The 22,751-nt window shown below is 46.5% G+C and overlaps 1 protein-coding gene across 1 annotated transcript in view; it reads left to right on the top strand.

Annotated features, from left to right (window-relative positions):
• Positions 1–1,522: 1,522 nt before the first annotated feature.
• LOC310770715 (protein O-GlcNAcase-like) overlaps positions 1,523–22,751 on the top strand; it is a gene marked incomplete at both ends in the record, with an annotated part of 32,187 nt that continues 10,958 nt past the window's right edge. The window contains 9 exons of the mRNA XM_083663442.1: positions 1,523–1,574; positions 1,830–1,907; positions 5,796–5,915; positions 9,392–9,676; positions 9,965–10,132; positions 10,334–10,524; positions 17,631–17,876; positions 18,410–18,613; positions 20,355–20,533. Coding sequence (XP_083519568.1) covers positions 1,523–1,574; positions 1,830–1,907; positions 5,796–5,915; positions 9,392–9,676; positions 9,965–10,132; positions 10,334–10,524; positions 17,631–17,876; positions 18,410–18,613; positions 20,355–20,533 — 1,523 coding nt within the window. The remainder of the gene's footprint in view (positions 1,575–1,829; positions 1,908–5,795; positions 5,916–9,391; positions 9,677–9,964; positions 10,133–10,333; positions 10,525–17,630; positions 17,877–18,409; positions 18,614–20,354; positions 20,534–22,751) is intronic.

Below are 22,751 nucleotides of genomic sequence, written 5' to 3'. Positions count from 1 at the left end.
TGTCTCTGTTTCCCCCTGTAGGAGGCAGCGGCAGACTGTATCTGATGTCTCTGTTTCCCCCTGTAGGAGGCAGCCAGTATCTGATGTCTCTGTTTCCCCCTGTAGGAGGCAGCGGCAGACTGTATCTGATGTCTCTGTTTCCCCCTGTAGGAGGCAGCCAGTATCTGATGTCTCTGTTTCCCCCTGTAGGAGGCAGCGGCAGACTGTATCTGATGTCTCTGTTTCCCCCTGTAGGAGGCAGCCAGTATCTGATGTCTCTGTTTCCCCCTGTAGGAGGCAGCGGCAGACTGTATCTGATGTCTCTGTTTCCCCCTGTAGGAGGCAGCGGCAGACTGTATCTGATGTCTCTGTTTCCCCCTGTAGGAGGCAGCGGCAGACTGTATCTGATGTCTCTGTTTCCCCCTGTAGGAGGCAGCCAGTATCTGATGTCTCTGTTTCCCCCTGTAGGAGGCAGCGGCAGACTGTCTCTGTTTCCCCCTGTAGGAGGCAGCGGCAGACTGTCTCTGTTTCCCCCTGTAGGAGGCAGCGGCAGACTGTATCTGATGTCTCTGTTTCCCCCTGTAGGAGGCAGCGGCAGACTGTATCTGATGTCTCTGTTTCCCCCTGTAGGAGGCAGCGGCAGACTGTATCTGATGTCTCTGTTTCCCCCTGTAGGAGGCAGCGGCAGACTGTATCTGATGTCTCTGTTTCCCCCTGTAGGAGGCAGCCAGTATCTGATGTCTCTGTTTCCCCCTGTAGGGGGCAGCCAGTATCTGATGTCTCTGTTTCCCCCTGTAGGGGGCAGCCAGTATCTGATGTCTCTGTTTCCCCCTGTAGGAGGCATCGGCAGACTGCGAGACCCAGAACCAAGAGCTGAGCAGAGCAGTGGAGGAGCTCAGCAAACTGGTCAAAGACACTGGGGAGGGTAAGACTCACTCTTTGGTTTGCAATTTTATTTTAGATTTGAATAATATTCCACCTCTAAACCACCAGTGATTTGTTTTCATTCAGAACAATGTAGCATACGGGGCGGCTGTAGCTCAGGAGGTAGAGCGGGTCGTCACTAATCGCTTTGGATGAAAGAGGTCGGTGGTTCGATTCCCGGCTCCTCCAGTCTGCATGTCGAAGTGTCCTTGGGCAAGATACTGAACCCCAAATTGCTCCTGATGGTGTGCCAGCACGCTGCGTGGCACCCTGCCACCATCGGTGTGTGAATGGGTGAATGTACCTACTGATTGTAAAGCGCTTTGGATAAAAGCGCTATATAAATGCAGGCCATTTACCATTTACCATACATGCAAAATATGCACCACCAACCCATTCAGCAAATCTATCAAAGATCAGATGATTCTGTTGAAAGTTACCGGCAGTTTTATCGGACTCTTAAAACCAGGTATCTGGCCTTTAGTTTGAAAACATGATTATATACATGATTGATGATGTCACTGGCCTTGCAGCGAATAAAGCACTGGAGAAGAAGGTGTCTGAAGGGTAGGAGCTAAAGGCACGTTTGGAGGCGGATCTTAGAGAGAAGATCAAGAAGATGGAGAAGGAGCTGGAGAGCGCCACGATGAAGGCTGCTGACAAACGCTGCTGTGAGAAAATACTCAGACACACACTCTCTCACACACACACACTCACTCTCTCTCACACACACACACACACACATACACACACACACACACACACACACACACACACACACACACACACACATACACATACCTAGACATATTTATGTTGTGTGCGGGTTGGGTATATGTTCTTGTATGTTTGTGTGTGTGTGTGTGTGTGTGTGTATTGACTGTATGCACCCTGGACTTTAACTAAATGTCTATCTTCTCGTCTAGGTGTGCCTTCTCTGACTGAGGAGCAGTTGGACTCCATGTGTCCCTCAGCAGCTGCCATAGCGGAGATTGTGAAGCCTGGTATGAAGTTCTTTGAGGTGAGTTTGCTTGGACTTGCTCTGTCCATAAAAGTCTGAAAATGCTTTAAATTATATATAAAAAAAAGTATTACCGTAAATTCCGGACTATAAGCCGCACCTTTTTTCCCGTTTTTTGGCCTTTTTTGGCCCCTGCGGCTTATATAACGGTGCGGCTTATCTATGGATTTAAAAAAAAAAAAAAAAAAAAAAAAAAAATCTCTTTTTTAGCACTCTTTCTAACTATAAATCCACTTCTGTTTTAATTTCCTCTCTTGCCCTCTTTTCACCACACTGTATGACACTGTATGACACTGTATGACACTGTATGACACTGTGTGCACTGTAAAAAACAACACAGGTGGTGTTGTGTTATGTTGTTTTGTTGAAATGTTAATAAATGGGAGCTTCCTCAAACATACATACGGTAATTAAACATTAAAACACAAAAAATAAATTAAAAAAAATACCGGCTTATAGTCCGGTGCGGCTTATATAAGAAAAAAATAGTCAACTTTGCAGGTGCGGCTTATACACCGGTGCGGCTTATAGTCCGGAATTTACGGTAGTTAGTTTCTTACATACATTTAATAAATGCACCCCCCCCTTTTTTTTAACCAATGTTTAATGCAGGTTTATTATCACTGGAGTTTCCTCGTAATGCAACTATAACAGTAGGCAGTGGTTTTGACAGATTCTGGACATTCTGTGATTGTGGTTAAAGCAGAGTTATGTAGTTTCATCAAAAGGTGTGACTGAGCAGCATCACATCTGCTTAAAGAAACGCAGTGGAAATCGCTTATTGATTTTTCAATGTTTCATATTGTGCCCATTCATAGTTTCAGAACATGTATAAGGAAAATAAGCCGCTTTCTATATTTTGCTGTTCAAGTGGTCTTAAATCCAATTCAAGGTGCTAAAAGGGTATTGACCTGCAGATGCCCTATATAATGGACAGGGAACTGTCCTTTGCTATATCACTACGCAGCTATGATAGTGTCCTAATTGTAAGCTAGGTAGGTACTTTGATTAATTCCCGAGGGGAACTTCTTTTGTTACAGCAGCAATACAGCACACAAGCAATAAAATAAGAATAGAAGTAAGAAATAAAGTATGAATAGCATTTAGCTGAATTATACATCCATAAATGTATCTGACAAATACATATTTATGTAACAAATTTACATATTATGTAATAAATACACATTTATGCAACAGATTTACATATTACACAATTATATACAGTATGGACATAGTTATACACAAGTGAATAATATAATACTAATAAGTAATAGGTGAGCCAGTCCGTGTGGGGTGGTGGGGGTGGTTAGCTCAGGGAGGCATTGCAGAGTCTGATGGCTGTGGGCAGGAAGGACCTCCTGTGGTGCACCGGGGCAGAATGAGCCTGGTGCTGAACGTGCTCCTGGCCAGAGTGTGATGGAGTGGATGAGAGGCGTTGTCCATGATGGTCAGCAGTTTGGACAACATTCTCCTCTCAGCCACCACACTCACAGGCTCCAGGCTGGTCCCCAGGACAGACCACCACCACACTCACAGGCTCCAGGCTGGTCCCCAGGACAGACCACCACCACACTCACAGGCTCCAGGCTGGTCCCCAGGACAGACCACCACCACACTCACAGGCTCCAGGCTGGTCCCCAGGACAGACCACCACCACACTCACAGGCTCCAGGCTGGTCCCCAGGACAGACCACCACCACACTCACAGGCTCCAGGCTGGTCCCCAGGACAGACCACCACCACACTCACAGGCTCCAGGCTGGTCCCCAGGACAGACCACCACCGCACTCACAGGCTCCAGGCTGGTCCCCAGGACAGACCACCACCGCACTCACAGGCTCCAGGCTGGTCCCCAGGACAGACCACCACCGCACTCACAGTCTCCAGGCTGGTCCCCAGGACAGACCACCACCACACTCACAGGCTCCAGGCTGGTCCCCAGGACAGACCACCACACTCACACAGGCTCCAGGCTGGTCCCCAGGACAGACCACCACCACACTCACAGGCTCCAGGCTGGTCCCCAGGACAGACCACCACACTCACAGGCTCCAAGCTGGTCCCCAGGACAGACCACCACACTCACAGGCTCCAGGCTGGTCCCCAGCTATCAGTGGATATCTGCTGTGATTGAGTCCTCACCGTCCTCATCATCGTAAAGTCGCCTTTGAAGCATGATGTTCGATTATAACAAACTAGTTGTGTGGCTTAGCCTTCCCAAATGTTGAGGGTCGTTTTTTAGAATTTAATACATAGAATTGGGAACGTTACATTCAATTTCATTCAGACTGCCTGGCACTAATCGCCACCATTTTCCCCTGGAGCTTCCACAGGAGGAGGGGGGTGGGAGGAGCGAGCTGCGCACTGAGTATGTTCTGTTTTGGCCCGCGCAGAGTGTGCGCGCCCTCCTCGGAGCCCCGCCTCCAGCGCGTGCGCGAAGAGTATGCCAGAAGCTTTAGAGCCCACTTTACACTGTTTACACAGCCTGTGATGCTTGTTAAAGCCGTGATCATTGTGGGATTATTACACCTGAGAGACAGACAGACCTGGACTCTGTACTGCACTCACTGTCATTGGCTGCTGCTATAATCGTATACGGTTATTGTTAATTTATTTTTGTCTTGAGATGACAAGTTTTGCACTGTGTTTCGAAGTGATAATAATAATAATTTCTCATGTCATCAGTGATGTCATCAGTGATGATGTCATCAGTGATGTCATCAGTCTGAGAGAGGGAGAGACATTATATTTGCCACAACACACTGGCTCTCATGCTATATTGCTTAATTATAAAACGGCTCTCTCAAATCAAGCAATCTGTTTGGTTCACAGCCATTGTATAAATCCAATAACCCACTCCAATAACCCATGGCCATGGGTTATTGGTTGCCATGGCAACTCTCTTACTAAAAGCCTTTGGTTACCTCAAAAAAAACAAATGGCGGAGACAGCTGTCAGATCCTTGTGAATCGATCTTCGCTTATAACTTTACTAATACTTCGCAGAAAATTATGTTTTGTACAAGAATAGACGCGGGCTAATGTCTTCTTTGCAAAAAAAAGGCTGTTAACCCCGCATTTAACCCCGTAACGTTAGTTGGTGTCGGGCTTTGCAGAAAGCACTCAGCTTCTCAGCAAGCGCCAGGATTGGCCAATGTCAACTTCAGTCTCCAGAACGATCCAATCAAATCACCCGCACGTTCTTGCGGTCCCGCCTTACAGTAGTGTTTCAACTGACTCTATCAGAATGCCATGCCAGTCGGACTTATAGTATTGTAACAGCCCGCTCCCGGGACTGTTAAGTGAGGAGGAGAAGAGGCAATACTTGGTACAGTCTTTATTCACGGTTCACACTCATAGCCCCTAGCTACACACACACAGCTCCTAGCTACACACACGTCCAGTCGGCTTCCTCGTATCTTCAGACTGGCTCCCCACCCGAGACCGGAAGTCCCCTACACACTGGCTGGTCCACTGCCTTCACGTAACGTCGTAATCGCCACCGACATGTCAAACTCTGGGTCGCTACAGTATTATTATTATTATTATTATATTATCATACTTGGAAACCGTTTTATAAAAGCAATATAGCACTCGAGCAGCGTGTGTTGTGGCATATATCCCGCTGCTCAGCATTTATATATATATATATTTTTTTTTGCATTTTTCCCCCCAAATCCGTGGCGGGCCAAAACAAACAGAGCCAAGTTTGGCCCGCGGGCCCCAAATTGGTCACCACTGCTATAAAGTGTTTGCGGCGGGGCAGGCGGTCAGACAGTATGGCATTAGCATTGTAGCTTGTAGCATAGCATTACAGTATATGACATCTTATATCGTTATCTGCAAGCTCTTTTTGCATTCTGTCTCTACAGGTCTGGCAGTGGATTACTTCAACGAGCGTCTGTACTGGGCCGACGCTAAACTCTCGGTCATCGGTAGCGTTCGTCTGGACGGCTCCGATCCCGTCATCGCCGTCTCCGGCCTCAAAAACAGTTGAGTTCTCTCCACGCTTGTGTCTGGGATCTGTTATAGGGTTTGAAAACATGATTTGGGACATGGATGTTAACACTTTCCCTGTGTTTATCTTTTCTCCTCTTTCATTTCATTTATTTAATGTGACTCATTGACCATGATCACATGGTATGGAGCACAAACAAAACATACAAAAACAATAGGCTACAATGGCACAAGGCATGGCTGCATATGTCATTTGAACAGAGGCAGGACATTCTTCAAAAAAGCACCTAATTTACACATTACTTTTTGTCTGTCTGATTGTAGTAGTAAGATCAGTTTAAACATAGATGGACAAGTTAAATAATATCTGGGTAAATATAACTCTCTGAAATTCAAAATAATTGCATTCTTGCATTCAAACAAAACATGATACTCGTCTCCCACACAGTTGTCACTACAGAGGTTACAGATCCTCATACTTCTATGCAGTCCTTTATATCTACCAACAACCTTGGGGATTCTGGTGTTATTAACCCTGAAGTTACAGATTGCATGTCTATGCCTTTGGTTTACATACAGCAGATAATTTTCCAGTTTGAGTTATTTTTTTAATTCTACGTACAAGTCACATGATTTCATGCTTCTGAGCTCACTTTGCCATTTCTGCATAAACTGATCCTTAAGACTTTGCTCAACAATTGTAGCTTCAACCAGTCAATCTCACACAGCTCACGCGAGATCAGGGTTTTCCCACAGAGCCGGCTGCTATTGGTCCGTGATCGGCGAGCTGCGCGATCACTGGACAGGCCACCTGTCAATCACTCCCAAACAGTGTTGGGACTAACGCGTTATTAAGTAACGCGTTACAGTAACTAAGTTACTTTTTGCGGTAACGAGTACTGTAACAAATTACTTCATCAGTAACGTAACGTACTTACAATTATTGCGGTTTAAACAGGCTCGTTACTCTTACTTCACAATTCTGTGCGGGACCTACAGCAGCGAGGGTAGAGAGGAAAATGCCTGGAGTCTGACGGCGGTCTGATGAGGAAGTAGGCTAATCGTGCGGCACTTCTATACTTTCTAATGTTACTGGACCAAATTCTGATAGTGAAATGGGTCATTTTGCGCGAGCTGTGTTGTGTACGGTAGCGGTGTTCACTTCACACAGCTCTGCGAGTCAGCAGCATGGAGCCCTCTCCTCCTCGCTTCTCTCAGGCTGTCTGTCACCAGTGCCCTGCTGCACCCAGGCAAGCACAGCACTCGTCTCTCACTCACAGATTCCCCTCGCGTTGGAGGGTGTTCACGGTGTGTTTTGCGTTGTCATGAAATGGCAAAAAAAATGCCTGCAAGTCTGCTGCCTTTTGGAGATGAACTGCTATTAAAGGCAGCCGCGACGAGCGGCTGCTTTGGGGCTCTGCTCTGTCCCTATCTGCAGGCAGCGCTGGGCTCTGCTGCTGAGTGTCACTCCGCTGTTACCCACAGTGTTTATGTTGTTCAGCAGCCAGGATATTATAGACTACTACTTATACAATTGTTAATTATACACTGCCAAAAGTGTACTGGCTACTTTTTGAAGGCAATAATAAATATGCCTCAATGCCTAAATGTTGTGTTTTCTTGTTCCACTACTTTTCGTCATAGTGATAATGGGTACAATGATCAAATTTGACAGTTGTGTTGTCCCACACTGTGCTACAGCAACCCCAAAATAATGTGTCTGCATTACTAAGAGAATTGAGTTAAAAAAAAGTAACTCAAAAGTAACTTTCCTAGTAACTAGTTACCTGGAAAGTAACGAGTAACTTAAAGTAACTGAGTTACTTTTCAGAGCAGTAACTAGTAACTGTAACTAAGTTACTAATGTAAAGTAACACTGCTCCCAAAACAGTATTTTTTTATCGGTTATTTAGGTTGAGTTACATAGAAATTCACCCCAAAATTGTCTTTTGAACCAGGCTGTAAACATGTTTATTTCTATACATACATACATACATACATAAATACATACATACTGTACCTACATACCTAGTACTACAATCTAAATTGTTGGCATGAAAGTGAGCCACTATGCTGCCTGCTCATCACTTAGTATTTGGGTGGGAAAAGATTTAAAGTTTAAATGACAATGAAATAAGTGCTAATTAGTGGATTCCATGTGTGCTGAATTGAGGAGTGGTTCCTAACAGATCATAATAAAGGTCTGAAGTGATGTTCATCACCATGTATGTTACCTTGTTGCTGAGCAAGTGCAGCTTTAAACTGCCAGATTTTTGAATGGAGTTTGGTGCGATGCAAGAGAGAACAGCTTATATTGGGGGGGCGGGTCAAGTCTCCTGCTGTAGTGAATCCTATTTGTTGATGGTGGTTTCCCCCCTCACTAGGAGCCAGAAGAAGGAGGCTGACCTGGCTAATGCATTGGTCCAGTGGAGGAATATAGAGGCGGCCGAGGTTGCTGACCTCCAGGGCCAGTGGAAAATGTATGATAAACCATACATTTGGTGGCTAACTTTCCTACCTCACAATAAGTCTGTCTTAATATTTCTGTCAAGTCAAATCAAATCAACTTTATTTATCCACCTCCGCTGTAAAATAATTCTGGGAGCAATATCCGGTCTAGAACATGAGCAGCTGTGTGTTTACGTTAAAAAATTACGATACCAGCACCTACCGGACCGGTCCCCTTACACTGATACCGATACCAATAGAGAACTCGATTCGATACCTTTTTCGGCGCCAAACTACCAACTCTCTGTCACATGTGACACACTCGACTTCACCACCACAGACCTTATGAGTTGTAGCTGCTGTGGGAGTGGGCCAATCACACGTTGCATTACATCTAAGAAGACTTGTGGTGATTGGCTGTGAGCAAAACCAAATAAAGAGTTTTTTTTTCTAGATCCGTGTACAAAATGATTGAATGCAGGTATTTGACTGAAGAAGTTTTGATACTACTTGCTACTGTGAAATTATATATATATATATATATATATATATATATATATATATATATATATATATATATATATATATATATATATATATTAATTAAATGATGGATTCCCAGATTTCCCAGCCCTAGACGCAATCTATTGGCAGTTGGCCAACAGCATTATTATTACTAACCATATGCACATTAGTGTTCATGACTTGGAGTCAAAGAGGCCATTTACACCTGGCGTTAACATGCGTTTTCTGCAATCTGATTGCAGAAATGGTTGTCCTCTCAATCTGCATAAAGATGCTGTATCCAGATTGAGAGGACACATTGCATTTACACTTGAGTTCAATGTGTACACAATGCATCCCTGACCACCTCCGGAGGTGGTTTGGCCGATCAGATTGGAATCCTTCTTCAATGCGTTTTGGGGGTGTTTACACCTGGCATTTCAAGTCATAAAACACAATCTGATTGCAATCTGATCACAGAAAACGCATGTTAACGCCAGGTGTAAATGGCCTCAAAGATTCACATGATAAATCCCTGTGTGTGGTGTCCTTTCTCCAGGGCCCAAGGTGGTGTCCAAAGATATCACAGTGGAGTCTATTGAGGAGGTGACTAAGATCCTGAGAAGATCCCCGGTGATCTGGGACAACATCCACGCCAACGATTATGACCAGAAGAGGCTCTTCCTGGGTCCGTACAAGGGCCGCACCACCGAGCTCATCCCTAGGTTGAAGGGAGTCCTCACCAACCCCAACTGCGAGTTTGAGTCCAACTTTGTTCCCATCCACACCCTGGCCACCTGGTACAAGTCCAACATGAACGGGGTGCGCAAGGATGTGGTCATGAGTAAGTATGATGGGAACGTTTACAAACCCATATTATAATTAATATGTGTGTGTGTATATATATATATAATATAATATATATATATGTGTGTGTGTGTGTGTGTGTATATATATATATATATATATATATATATATATATATATATATATATATATATATATATATAAATAAATAGTGGTTTGTTCAAACAGTATGAGGTTGTGCCACACATCATCTGGTATAGTAATAGGACTGTATATTAATGCTGTCATTTTTTCTCTCTCTCCTCCTCCTCTGTCCTCTTCCCAGCGGATGGTGAGGACAGCACAGTGTCCATCCAGATTGGGATACATAAGTTGGAGAACGAGGGCAGCGATGAGGAACTGGAGACAGACCTGCTGTACAGTCCTCAGCTCGCCCTTAAACTGGCCCTCACAGAGTGGCTCGTGGAGTTTGGCGTGCCTCACCAATACAACAGTAAGAGTAGCCCCCATTGTTACCTCCCATACGGCCTGTGTTGTGTCTGTGTGTTGTGCAGTGAGTGTCACAGCTCCATGCTTATGGCTTTTCTGGCATCTTGAAAACAGGCTCATAATATTTCATGGATCGTCTTAAAATGCTATTTTTTACGTTAGGTGAGGGAACACCGTGCCATGAGGCTCTGCTCTTGTCTTCCAGGTCGACAGGTGCCTCACAGCGGTGCCCAAAACTCAACCATAGACGTGTTGTCCCTGAGTGCCCCCCCTCTCTGCTCCCCTACGACAGTCACCACTGTGTTCCAGCAGCCCGTCATGTCTCCAGCCCTGCCCTCCCTCTGCCCCGACCCAGACGCACACCCCATGGCCAAAAGAGGGCAGCTGTCAGGATCGGTGTCAGACATGTGGATCTATTCGCGGGTAGTTGAGGGGCAAGACACTCTCCAAGAGTAGGGGAGTTGTGGAACTTGATAGCTTGATAGCTGGAGCTGCACTGTTCGAGGTTTTGGGAACGGTCGCAGAGATTGCAGAAGTTGCTGGTTGCAGAAGTTGCAGGTTGCAGACGTTGCAGAGATTGGTATGATCCTTGATGTGAATTTATGAATCACTCGCGAGAGCCTGCCGGAACAGGCCCTTATAGATGTGAATATGACATCACCTGTGTTATGACATCACCAGCGAAAGGCATGAAAGAAGCTTATGAATCATGACATCATCAGTGATCGATGACATCATAGTAGGAATGACGACTGTGAATATGACATCACCTGTGTTATGACATCACCAGCGAAAGGCATGAAAGAAGCTTATGAATCATGACATCATCAGTGATCGATGACATCATAGTAGGAATGACGACGTCAAGGTAGGAATGATGACGTCATCCTAACAGTACCCTCCCCTCAACGGACGTCACCTGGCGTCCAATGAGGCCATCAAGGATGGCATCTGGGAGACAAAAAATCCGTAGGTTCTGGTGGAGGTGCTCTTCCGCAGGTGGTTAAACGCAGGTGGTTAGGCCCCAAAGGGGGTGTAAGAGAGTGAGGTGCTCTTCAGCAGGTGGTTAGATGCAGGTGGTCAGACCCCAAAGGGGGTGTAGGACAGTGGAGGTGCTCCTCCCTAATACAGGATATCGAAGCCATAGATGGACCGATACGTAGCCAGAACTTCCACCGGGTCCGGTGGATCCTCTGGGGCCGGCCATCCCCCGGGGCACGATCCAAACACGGGAGGCTGGAGACCATCAAAAGGGTCAAATGCCGCCGTCACCGAAGGCAGAGCCGCAGGGGGATCTGACACAGCGAGGCCTGCCCTCCCGACCTGTAGTTTGGGGGGGTCACCCACCGTCTCCTCCTTTAAACGCCTCTTATTTCTTCTTGCTCTTGACCGAGGGCTGGCGACACTACGGGAGCCTCCCAGCATGAGGCTGGAACCTACGTGTTGGTCAGGGACAGGAATTGGCTGCTGCTGGGGTACGGGTTCAGACTCGGCGAGGGGAAGGTCCACAGGTTGTGCCTCAGGTACGGGTTCAGACTCGGCGAGGGGCAGGTCCATAGGTTGTGCCTCAGGGCCAGCAGACTCGGAGGCCCCCTGCGGGGGGACGGAGCCGATCTGCAGGCAGCGATTGAACTTCCCCATGAGACGATCGACAGTCCTCTCCAACTCCCTAACCCTCTTGGAGACACACTGCCACTCCTGGGTCCTGCAGGGAACGCTACCCAACCGTACAGATTTCTTGGCTGGACACGTAGAGTCTTGATCCACTGAGAGTACCACGGGCCGGCGAGCGGTGGGACCACTTACTGGACGCCGGGGGCAGGCGGAGAGGTAATGCCCGGCTCGACCACAGTACAGGCAGCTCCGGGTGTCCAAACGGCGCTGCCTCTCCTCTGGTGTGATGCGAACCCTGCCGGTCAGATCACGGTACAGATGGCTGCTGGGACTCAAATGTGGCTGCCCCTGCTCTGGGATGACGCGAACTCCCCCCCAGAATATGCCCTTAGCAGCTGGAGGCGGCCGAGAGGCAGAGCTAGAAGCAACGGCCGCAGTAGCGAGGGGGGGGGTAGCAGGTCTGGAAACCTCCGGGACGACAGTGCCCTCGGAAGCTGGGGCAGGAGGAGCGGAAGTCTGCAGAATGACACCCTCAGGGGGGTTTAGTCCGTCGAGACGATCTAGCCGTTTTACCAGGAGGGCGTACCGATCCTCGGCCTTGGAAGCCTGAACTTTCTGGGTGTCAAGCAGGTCTGACATCATGGTAACCACGGCTTGTAAGATCTCCTCGATGACAAGACCCTTCGTTGAGTCGCCTGGTAGGCCACCTGGAGCGGGCGGCGGGGGAACTGGCGTCTGACGAGGAACCCCCCAAGAGGTCGAGGCGGAAACGCCGGGGGGGAAAGCAAACGAGGGGGGCAACAGCCATTCACTCCGGCGCTGCTTCGACTGGTCGCCTAGTGGGTCCTCCTTGATCGCTAAACGGCTAAATTTGCCTGCTAAATCCACTTTGGAGTGATTCATACTGTCAGGATCGGTGTCAGACATGTGGATCTATTCGCGGGTAGTTGAGGGGCAAGACACTCTCCAAGAGTAGGGGAGTTGTGGAACTTGATAGCTTGATAGCTGGAGCTGCACTGTTCGAGGTTTTGGGAACGGTCGCAGAGATTGCAGAAGTTGCTGGTTGCAGAAGTTGCAGGTTGCAGACGTTGCAGAGATTGGTATGATCCTTGATGTGAATTTATGAATCACTCGCGAGAGCCTGCCGGAACAGGCCCTTATAGATGTGAATATGACATCACCTGTGTTATGACATCACCAGCGAAAGGCATGAAAGAAGCTTATGAATCATGACATCATCAGTGATCGATGACATCATAGTAGGAATGACGACTGTGAATATGACATCACCTGTGTTATGACATCACCAGCGAAAGGCATGAAAGAAGCTTATGAATCATGACATCATCAGTGATCGATGACATCATAGTAGGAATGACGACGTCAAGGTAGGAATGATGACGTCATCCTAACAGCAGCAGCAGGAGGAGGAGGAGGAGGTGAGCTTTACACACCCCATTAGAGCTGCCACCATTCATTGATTAGTCGATCGACAGAAAATTAATCGACAACTATTTTGATAATCGTTTTGAGTACAATTTTAACACGTTCACTGCCAATGGCGAGTTGACTCGTCAAAAAAATCCAACGGTTGACTGCCATTGACGAGTCAAGTCGTCAAAAAAAAAAAAAAAAAAAAAATTGACGGTGGGACGTGGATCAACGCCCCCCACGTCTCCTATAAAAATATGGGAGCCACCGAACGTGTACAACCCATTCCACCGACCCACTAAGGGGCGACAGTGCTCTCCAGACTAGAAAAAGCAGAGCCAAAACTGCAGGGGAACGCGCGAGGAAACCATTCTCATACTGTAAAATGGATTGGCGGAAACGCTTTCGCTTTCACGCTGAGAGCTGGCGGTGGGGGATTGCAAATTTGCATAATAGATTATGGGTGCAACACACTTTGAAACACCGGCAGAAAGCCCACAATCGCACGCAGCTTCATTCCAGCTGAGCTCAACCGAAAACCCAGAAACGAACGAGCCTCATTCTCATACTGTAGGCGAAAACGCTTTCACGCTGGTGCACAACGGTGGCGCACAACGGTGGGGGGTTCCAAAAATAGACTCGGTGCAAAACACACTTTGAAACACGCAGCATAAAGCCTAGAATCGCACAAAGCTTCATCAAAGCTCTCAACCGAAAACCCAAGAAACGAGCAAGCCCCATCCAGACTCGCCAGGGAGGGAGGCTGCTCACTGCTCAGACAGGCAGCAGAAACTCGCTTGTGACAAACGCTGCTGAAAGCCACCAGAGACACGCCCACGGAGGGAGGAGTTTGAAGGAGAGGGGGTGCGGGTGCTGATATGGAGGAAATTACTGTTCAGAACTATATTGTTTAGATGTCTTATGTGTTACTGATGCCAAAAATAAATGGTTAAAGTGACTGTTTGATTGAATTTCACAAAACTGCGATTATCTCAGCTTTCTGTCTCAGACGCTGAAACCATGCTGTACTCAACGGCTAATATCTACATAACTACTAACTCTACAAACTAACTCTTTTAGACAGAGAAAGCACACATTCTATTAGTACTTTTTAGATATTTTGTGTTCACAAAGTCCAAGCAGAAAATAATCCTCGGCTCTTGTAAGATGAGCCAGAATCCTCAAAAAAAACCTTTGGCAGAAGCTACCTACAGTAAAAAAAAAATGGCTGGCAGTGAATGTGTTAAGAGAAAAGGTCTAAATTCTCTGATTCCAGGTTCTTAACTCATTCTCTGCCAGGGTCATTTCGGTCTGTGTGCTCCCAGTGCCAGGATTTTGAGCATATTTCCTGATCTTCCAGGACCCACAGAATATTCTGTGCTAGGAATAAAATTACACAACATATCTCACAATAAAGCAGAGACTCTCTTCTTACCCCTTGTAAAAAACTGAAACTCTACCATGTTTCCTTGTTTAGTTACAAGCAGTGGAAGTTAGCTTGTTTTCACTAAAAATGCCCTCCTCGGAAGAGAAATAGGAGAAAAAGAGGTTTTTAGTGAAGGACACCGTTTCAAGCAGAATTCTCTTTTGAGCCTTTTATTTTTTGCCTCAGTGACACATCAGACATATACAGTATTTGTTTTCCCAAATAAAAAAATAAAAAATAAGAGAATGTATTTGAGGGAGCTGTGTCGGTCCATCCCGCCCAGTGAGCGGCTACAGAGAGAAGGCTCTTTCACACACAGATCGCGCAAAAATTGCCGTTTAGGAGTCCCGCAAAGCTCGCACCCTCGCCACAGAAATTGCTTTCACACAGCGCCAAGCAGCACGGCCACTTTCCCGTGCTGTGGTGTACTTTCAGGTGAAATCCCCTGCTCCCGGATTGAAAGGCGAGCGGAGGGATTTCCAGCTCCTCCTAGCCCAAATAAATATTTTCATAGGTTAGTGTAGCCTAGGCTACTGTATGATGAACGAATTAATTCAACAACAATACTTCCCTCCCTTCTCCTAGTCCGCTGAGCTGGGAGAGGATAGGTGCACTCGCATGGTGGGCGGACTCGCCAAAACGGGCTCCGCCGCCGCACTCGCAAGGTGGGCGGGCAGATCGATATGGTGTCCTACTAAAATTGAAACGATACACGACCGCCCGCATATCAAACAGCTGCAGTCTGCATAACGTTCGTCGGGGGAATAGTATGGGCTATAAATGCACATGACTAATAACGTTAGTAGTTTTTGTAAGGGAATGCACAGAGCTGATTTCGAGAGGGAATAACCTGGTCTGAGTCAGACCAACTCGCCACAGACAGCTATAGCCCTCTGAAGCTTATTATTATATCCGTTAATTGTAGCCTACCTACTAATGTCAACATCGTTTGAGCATAAAGCCTAACCGCACGGAGCATTCCTCCTGGCGTCCCTGCAGTCATGATTGTATAGGCTACTTTTTTTACTTTCACTCCTGCACTTTTCTTGATCACATGAGGTGATTTCCCCTGTAATTTTTTTATGAATGAGCTGACCATTCCCACCTTTTCCGGCTCGCTGCGACGACCTTTCAAGTGGAGGCGGGTTGCCAGGTAACCCGGCACTGTTACTACCTCCCGTCGCGGGACAAAAGGCGTAAAACAATTGTCCACCAAAGCGCATTCACGACTTTCACATCGGAGGCGCGAATCCTATTTTCCGTGCATTTTTCGGCTTTCAAGGCCGGTGTGAAAGAGCCTAGAGAGAGAGAGAGAGAGAGAGAGTCTGGCCCCTGGGGTTTCTTGACAAATGAGGCTTGGCCGCAGCCTCCTTGCTACAGTATTGTCAGTAAAATGGAAGAACCTCAGAATAAGTTGGAACCTATTTCGAGACATGGTCTTTCCGAAATAGGTGGTGTAGGACTACACACAGGACTGGGACTAGGACTGGACTGCGCCTCCATCGACTCAGAGTCTGAAAACACAAAATATCAAAGTATGATAAATATGTGCACAAAATCAAATAAATAATTTACTTTTACAGTTGCCATGTGGATTTTTAGCTTAGCTTGATAAAAGCATAAACAAATGGAACCAATGAACCCTTATGTGGTCACACTCACACACTCTCTCTCTCTCTCTCTCACACACACACACACACACACACAGGAATAACGAGTGCTGTAACGTTACCTGCTGTCACGTTACCTCTCATAACTAACGTTACTTAGCACAGAAGATCACACAATAGCTACGTTAGTGCTGTAAACTTTGAAATGTTTATGTGACACAGACGGCTGTGTGTGATCATTTCATCTCAAACGCGATACAAAAAATAGGCTATTTCTTACCATCGTCATCGCTCTCTCGAAGTGGCACCCATTCCCTCCTCCTCCGATTCATCTGTGTCAGACGGATCAGAACGCTGTGAAGGGGAGCCTTCGTCGCCCTGACGCTCCGTCGTGGAGCAACAACAAAATAAACACTGGCGTCTTCCTCGCCATCGTCGCCATCCGAGAACTCTGGGTCGGACTCTGTTTCGACCACAGGCTCCATCTGGACCCTGGGCAGGGGCACGGGACGACGAAGCCCCATGGTCTCTTCGATTGTCCGCTGGCGTGGACCGCGGTGCGTGCTGGAACTGGGCCCAGGGGAATCCAAGTGTGGGCCTTGAGGACGCCCAGCAGTGCTGCGGCTGCGGCCACGCCGGCGACCGCCTCTCTTCATCTAGCTACTGCTAAATAGATTACTGCTAAATGGGTGACTATACTATAAATACTAAACTAGCGGGTTCCTTTTATCAGTTTGACTTGAAACAATGTCACAGGCTGGGAAAGTGTCTGATGTAATGTAAACAACCAAAATATGAAAGTACGTCCGAGTACGTCCTTGGCACAGAACGCCATTGTTAAAAGTACGTCCGGGTACGTCCTTGGCAGAGAATGAGTTAAATGTGAATATTTTCTGATTTCTTTACTCCTGTATGACAGTAAACTGATATTATCTTTGAGTTGTGGACAAAACAAGACATTTGAGGATGTCATCTTGGACTTTGGGAAACACTGATCGTCATTTGCTACCATTTTCTGACATTTTATAGACCAAACAACTAATCGATTAATCGGGAAAATAATCGTCAGATTAATCGATTATGAAAATAATCGTTAGTTGCAGCCCTACACCCCATAGAGAGTCACTGCACTGTGCTCACCAAGAGGCAACTTCTGCTTACTCAGACAGGTGTGACATTGTTCACTCTGTCCCTGTGTGATATTACACTTGAGAAAACATATGGCTACAAATAATGTCTGTTCTTTATTGGGTAGTATGTAATTAATAATAGGAAATAAATAAAAGAGACTTTCTCCCCCCAATTTCTGGATCCCCTCCCCACCCCACATGCGCTGTGGGTCTCGACAAAATCTTTTCTGTGTGCATCTGTGGAAAAGGTTATGAGAATTATTTTTGACATTGTTCCCGTCTGTTGTGGAGGTGGAGAAGAAAGATTCCGATGAGGAACCCATGGAGATGGTGGTGGAGAAGCTGGACGAGACAGAAGCCGAGGCTGACGCAGAGGGCAAACACGTTGTCATCCTGGCCGACAAGATGGCTGAGGACCTCAAGCCCATGGATACAGACAAGGAGAGCCTGGCAGAGTTCAAGTCTCCTGAGGAGTGCATCCAGGAAGACTGTGGAAGTGATATCGCTCCCATGCAAACAGATGAGCTGCTCAAACAGCCTCAAACAGCATACTTAGTGACTTCATCCTCTTCGTGCATGATAGCACAGAACGCCAATGCTTCCTTTCTCCTGCCCAATGCTGCACTTGGGCCCCAGGTCCAACCCATCGATACAGCATAGTATCGTGATATTTTGTGCTGCAATATATTGTATCGCACGAATGCCAAGTATTGCAATATTTTATCATTTAAATTATCAGGTGCATGCAACATTTATGACGTGTTGGTCAGTCTGTCTGCATGGCAATTTTGTTGCAATAACAATGATTGAAGTGAGATGAACAGACTGGAAACTTTATCTTAGATAAAAGAGATGTTGACACAAGGTTTTCCTTTCGTGACATAATTTGCAGTCGACAAAAGATAATAAATCACAATATATCACAATATTGCAGTACTCAGTATCGTGATAATATCGTGTTGTTGGACACCTGGTGATTCCCCACCCATGTGTGCATCCACTGCAGTTGAATACAAAAACGCCTTTCTGCTAGAAAGTCCCACGATGGCTTGTTTTTTTAGTTTCCTCAGGATCTGTTTGTTCCTGGGCCCGATGAGAAGCCCCTGTTCACAGCAGAGCCCCTCACGCTGGAGGACCTGGGTCTGCTGGCGGAGCTCTTCTACCTGCCCTACGAGCACGGACCCAAGGCCGTGCACATGTTGAAGGAGTTCAACTGGCTGAGGGCCAACAGCAGCATCGTCAGTGTCAACTGTGAGGGCGAGGAGCCAGAGAAGGTGGGTTTGAGCCTCATCCCTCCCTGAGAGAACTGTTACATTATTTTAGAACACGGCTCTCTTGAATACTCGATTCTGATTGGTCAATCAGACAATCAACAAGATTCACCGGTCATTATTTCTCAACAAACGACCGCTGCTCTGCCACACCTGGATTAATCAGTTAATAAGAGCTTTTTGTCAGCAAACACTACTAATTAGGCCAACCAGTTGCAGCTGTGGTGTCTTGTGTGCCAATTACGAATGAAACCGCTTTGTCGTTGAAAACGCTATTAAAAAATCTATTTGAATAATTATTTTTGTCAGAAATAATGACCTTCAGGTGAATATTAAGCCCTCCGCTGCGCGTCGGGCTCAATCATCACCTGTCGGTCATTATTTCCCCCGTAATCACCGCCTCAATATACATTATCCCTTACATATATATTTTTTTAATATTTTATTTTGCAATTTTCAAAACGTGAAGAACAAAAGGCTCAGACACAGAAAGAAAGAAAAACAAACATATAATTCACATTCCAATACTACAGCTTGGCACTACCAGCCGCGTAAGGTGCCTATGTGCCTGCAAGATCCGTGGGATCCCACGTAAAGGGTCCATGAGAGGTCAGTTAGGCGAGTCACGTATCGCTATTAACCTCGACCAAATAGGCCAGAAACGGGTCCCAGATAACCAAGAACTTCCCAAGCGAATTGCTAGAACTGTTCCATTATTGACAAGGAACTTATTCAGGCCTGGGGATGGTGCTAGGCACTACAATATACTGCCCATTGGGTGGTGTGCTTGTGGCGGGAGATGAAACATAACGAGCTTCATGTTGTAGTAACTGTGTATTGGGTAAATAGATTAGCCCAGCCATTAAGCCCAGCCACGTAAGAATGCCACGGCCCACTTTGAAATGTGAAAATCTTCCGGGGCCCACCCAACCCTTTTAATCACAACTCTGATCAACACACGAGACTTCAGATGAACTATATCCCGATATTTTTTTATTCTGTTAACAGAGCATGTGAACGTGCTTTTGAGGCTCACCTGGTAGCACGTGTACCACGGAGGTTCGGTCTTTCGCGCGACCGACGCGCGTTCGAATCCGACCCGAGGTCCTTTGCCGCATGTCATCCCCTCTCTCTCTCCCTACCTTTTATGTCTGCCCACTGTCCTATCTAATAAAGGCAAAAAGGCAAAAAAAAAAAATCTAAAAAAACGAGCATGACATGTGAACTTGAAATTAATAATCCATCCACATAAAACATTTGACAAAATACCCAAAAGCCAGATTGCCAACATTTTCTCCTCGCTTACTCATCAGAACACATTTGTTGAGAAAACTGTACAGGGGAAAAAAAAATCAGTCCACAAGCTATGAATGCTGTGAAAAATGCTACCTTATCTGTAAACAGGAGACTCATTGGAACCCATTTTCATTCGGATATCTTGGAGGTGAGAGGTCAAGGGACCCCTTTGAAATAGTTTTTCCCTCACCAAGATTTAGCCTACATTTGCAGCGTTATTTATCCCTCTTCCCGACAAGCTAGCAGGACATGGTCGGTGCCAATGGATGTCTTCTAGTTTCATAGGATCCAGGATGGCTTTCCAGGCAGTACCTCCACGGGCCACACTTTGGGAATCACCGGATTAGACCGTTGTCCCTCTGTCGCCCGTTATTTACATGTACTCGTATTCCAACTGTTTTTTTCCACAACTTTTCCCCTCATTTCCAATCACTGTTTTGTGCCGCAGGTGGCAGAGTGGCAATCTAGGGCCGAGCAGTTTGAGGAGATCTGCTGCTCCGTCATCCACATGTTCACAAGTCTGACCAACTCGCCCAACCGGAGCATCCTGTACGACCTGTACACGTACATCTGGGGCATCAAGAGCATCATTTCTCTGGTCAAGTCTTTTGTCCAGTGGCTTGGTATGTATGAGCAGGAACACAGGGCCCTTACCCCCCCCTACACATGAGAACACAGGGCCCTTATTTACCCCCTACACATTAGAAGTATAGCAATAGTGTGATTGGATCTGGGAATACTGACCATAGTCAGTCTCAGAGACAGTCACACACAACATCACCATATCGCTATTTCTTGTTATTATTATGGATATTTATGATATTCAAAATATCTAAAGAACACGGCTCCCCTCCGGATGAAGTCACATTCTGCGCAGCGATTTAGCTTTGAGTGATAAGTCTTAACTCCCAAATGTTTCTCTCTGACAGCTTCTCTCTAACTTGTCATTTGTTTCTATCAGTAGGCTCATACAGTAGAGATGGCTCAGACCAGCCCCGATGCACCTACTCAGGAGAACTCACACCTGGCTTTTGACATTTGACCGTGACACATGATCGTCATTCTTCTCACAGATAGCTTTAACTCTATTCACCTTATGTTCAGGCGCGGGGGGCGGGCCAAATTCTTCCGGGTCGTGTTAACACTTCCAAAAGAACGTCAGAAGAAGAGAGTTGTGTTTGTAGCGGACAGTGCAGGGGGTAAAACAAAGAACGTAGCCTACTACCTTGAGCTCGGTCCACAGCAAGCAAGCGGAGTATCCACTGTTAACCAGGTCAGATAACGTTATCGTCGACAATGACGAGCACTTTCTTGTAAAACATACCTGGACTCCAACAAAGAAAGCTTCAGATAGTTTTCTCTCCTCCGAGCGCAGCTCGAGCCACTAACGTCAATAAGACCCGCAGACGTTAACGTAATTCCCTGGAATGCGAGAATTAACGAGCCAGTTACATGGCTTTGCTTTCTTAGACATTGCCGTTTGCTTTTATTTTGTATATTACATACAATTGGCTAAATTATTAGTTAATTCAGAGTTAGATGATATTGGAGCAGCCGTCATTTTTCTTTTTCTCTTTCTTTGCCGGAAGTCATCACACGACCACACAACCGGTCACACAATGGGCGTGGCTACATAAGGTGAATAGTTATGGTCAGTGTGCTAAGCCTAGCACAGATGTTTGGTTGGACCAAGCAAGACCAAGAGTTGTAAGTCTGCTGCCTAACGGTGGCTGCATCGAGAAGACTAAGCAGGCTTGGTAGATCATTCATTTGGAAGTATCCACTGAGAAGCAATTAATTGTTAGTCCCTTATTTCACTTGGGAATGCTGAGGGAAGCCAGTTCTGAGTTCCTCCCCCCTGTGGGTGCATCTTGTGTGCTGTGCTGTGCCAGCTCTCATCAGAGGAAGTGTCTTAAGGCATTAGGGTGAGGTTGATACTTGAAAGCAACAGTGCTAGGTGTCATACCCGCGCGCGCTGCATTTGTCTGGTCACATGACAGGGCGTCCCCGTCACCACTGTTACACAGCCATTCCACCTTTGTAGCTGTAGAGAATTTGTGACAAGCAGCTGCTGTAACTTTGCTAGCAGCAGCACTACTATACGTAGTCACAATGAACCCAAGTGTTTTAGATATCCTCCTACCCAGGCTGGGTCCCCTGCAGCGTAACAACCCATCTCTGGGCTGTCCTGGTCGTGGCTTTGCATGAGAAGATGAGAGAGGCCTCCTGATACAAGGGGTGATCATCATACTAACCTCTCATTCTGTCTTCCTGGTTGGATGACGCATGCTCCCTGGTCATGTGACGAGGCAGACACCATGACAATGTGACTTCACACGAGTGGGTGAGATGAGTGGGGTGATGGCAGCTGAAGCTTACAGCTTTAGACTTTGAGTTGTGTGCTTTTGGCTTCCGATATCCACCATCCTGCTCAATATTGATGCTCTTCAACTGAAGCAACTTGCACTTACTGAAACATCAAGGCACACCCATTATGTCCTTATATGGTGTTAAAATGGCGCCCTCTCTTTGGTCATTGTCCCTCTGCATGAATGAGCTAGATTCTTGCAAGACCATCATAACATAATTATGAAGCTTTTTTGTCCTGACACTTTTTCATTGACATATTAGTAAACTAAAGCACAGGGTAAAAAGTCATTTGTTTTTAAGTGATTATTTTAAACATACTGTAACGCGGGGAGATGGACTTGGGGAATTGGGGAGGAGTGGGAAGGACGTTACTGTGTTCGGAGGTTCTGTTTGGAGGGAGGTGTGTCCGTATGGGTATTGGCCGGATAGGAACGGGGTTGGAAATACGGGGAAGAGTTAGAGTGGGACTCCAGGA

Source organism: Poromitra crassiceps, assembly GCF_964638095.1.
Source record: "Poromitra crassiceps genome assembly, contig: HAP1_SCAFFOLD_191, whole genome shotgun sequence".
NCBI classification, from domain to species: Eukaryota; Metazoa; Chordata; class Actinopteri; order Beryciformes; family Melamphaidae; genus Poromitra; species Poromitra crassiceps.
The sequence above is the reverse complement of the archived record's forward strand: the minus strand, read 5'-3'. Positions and strand labels throughout refer to the sequence as shown.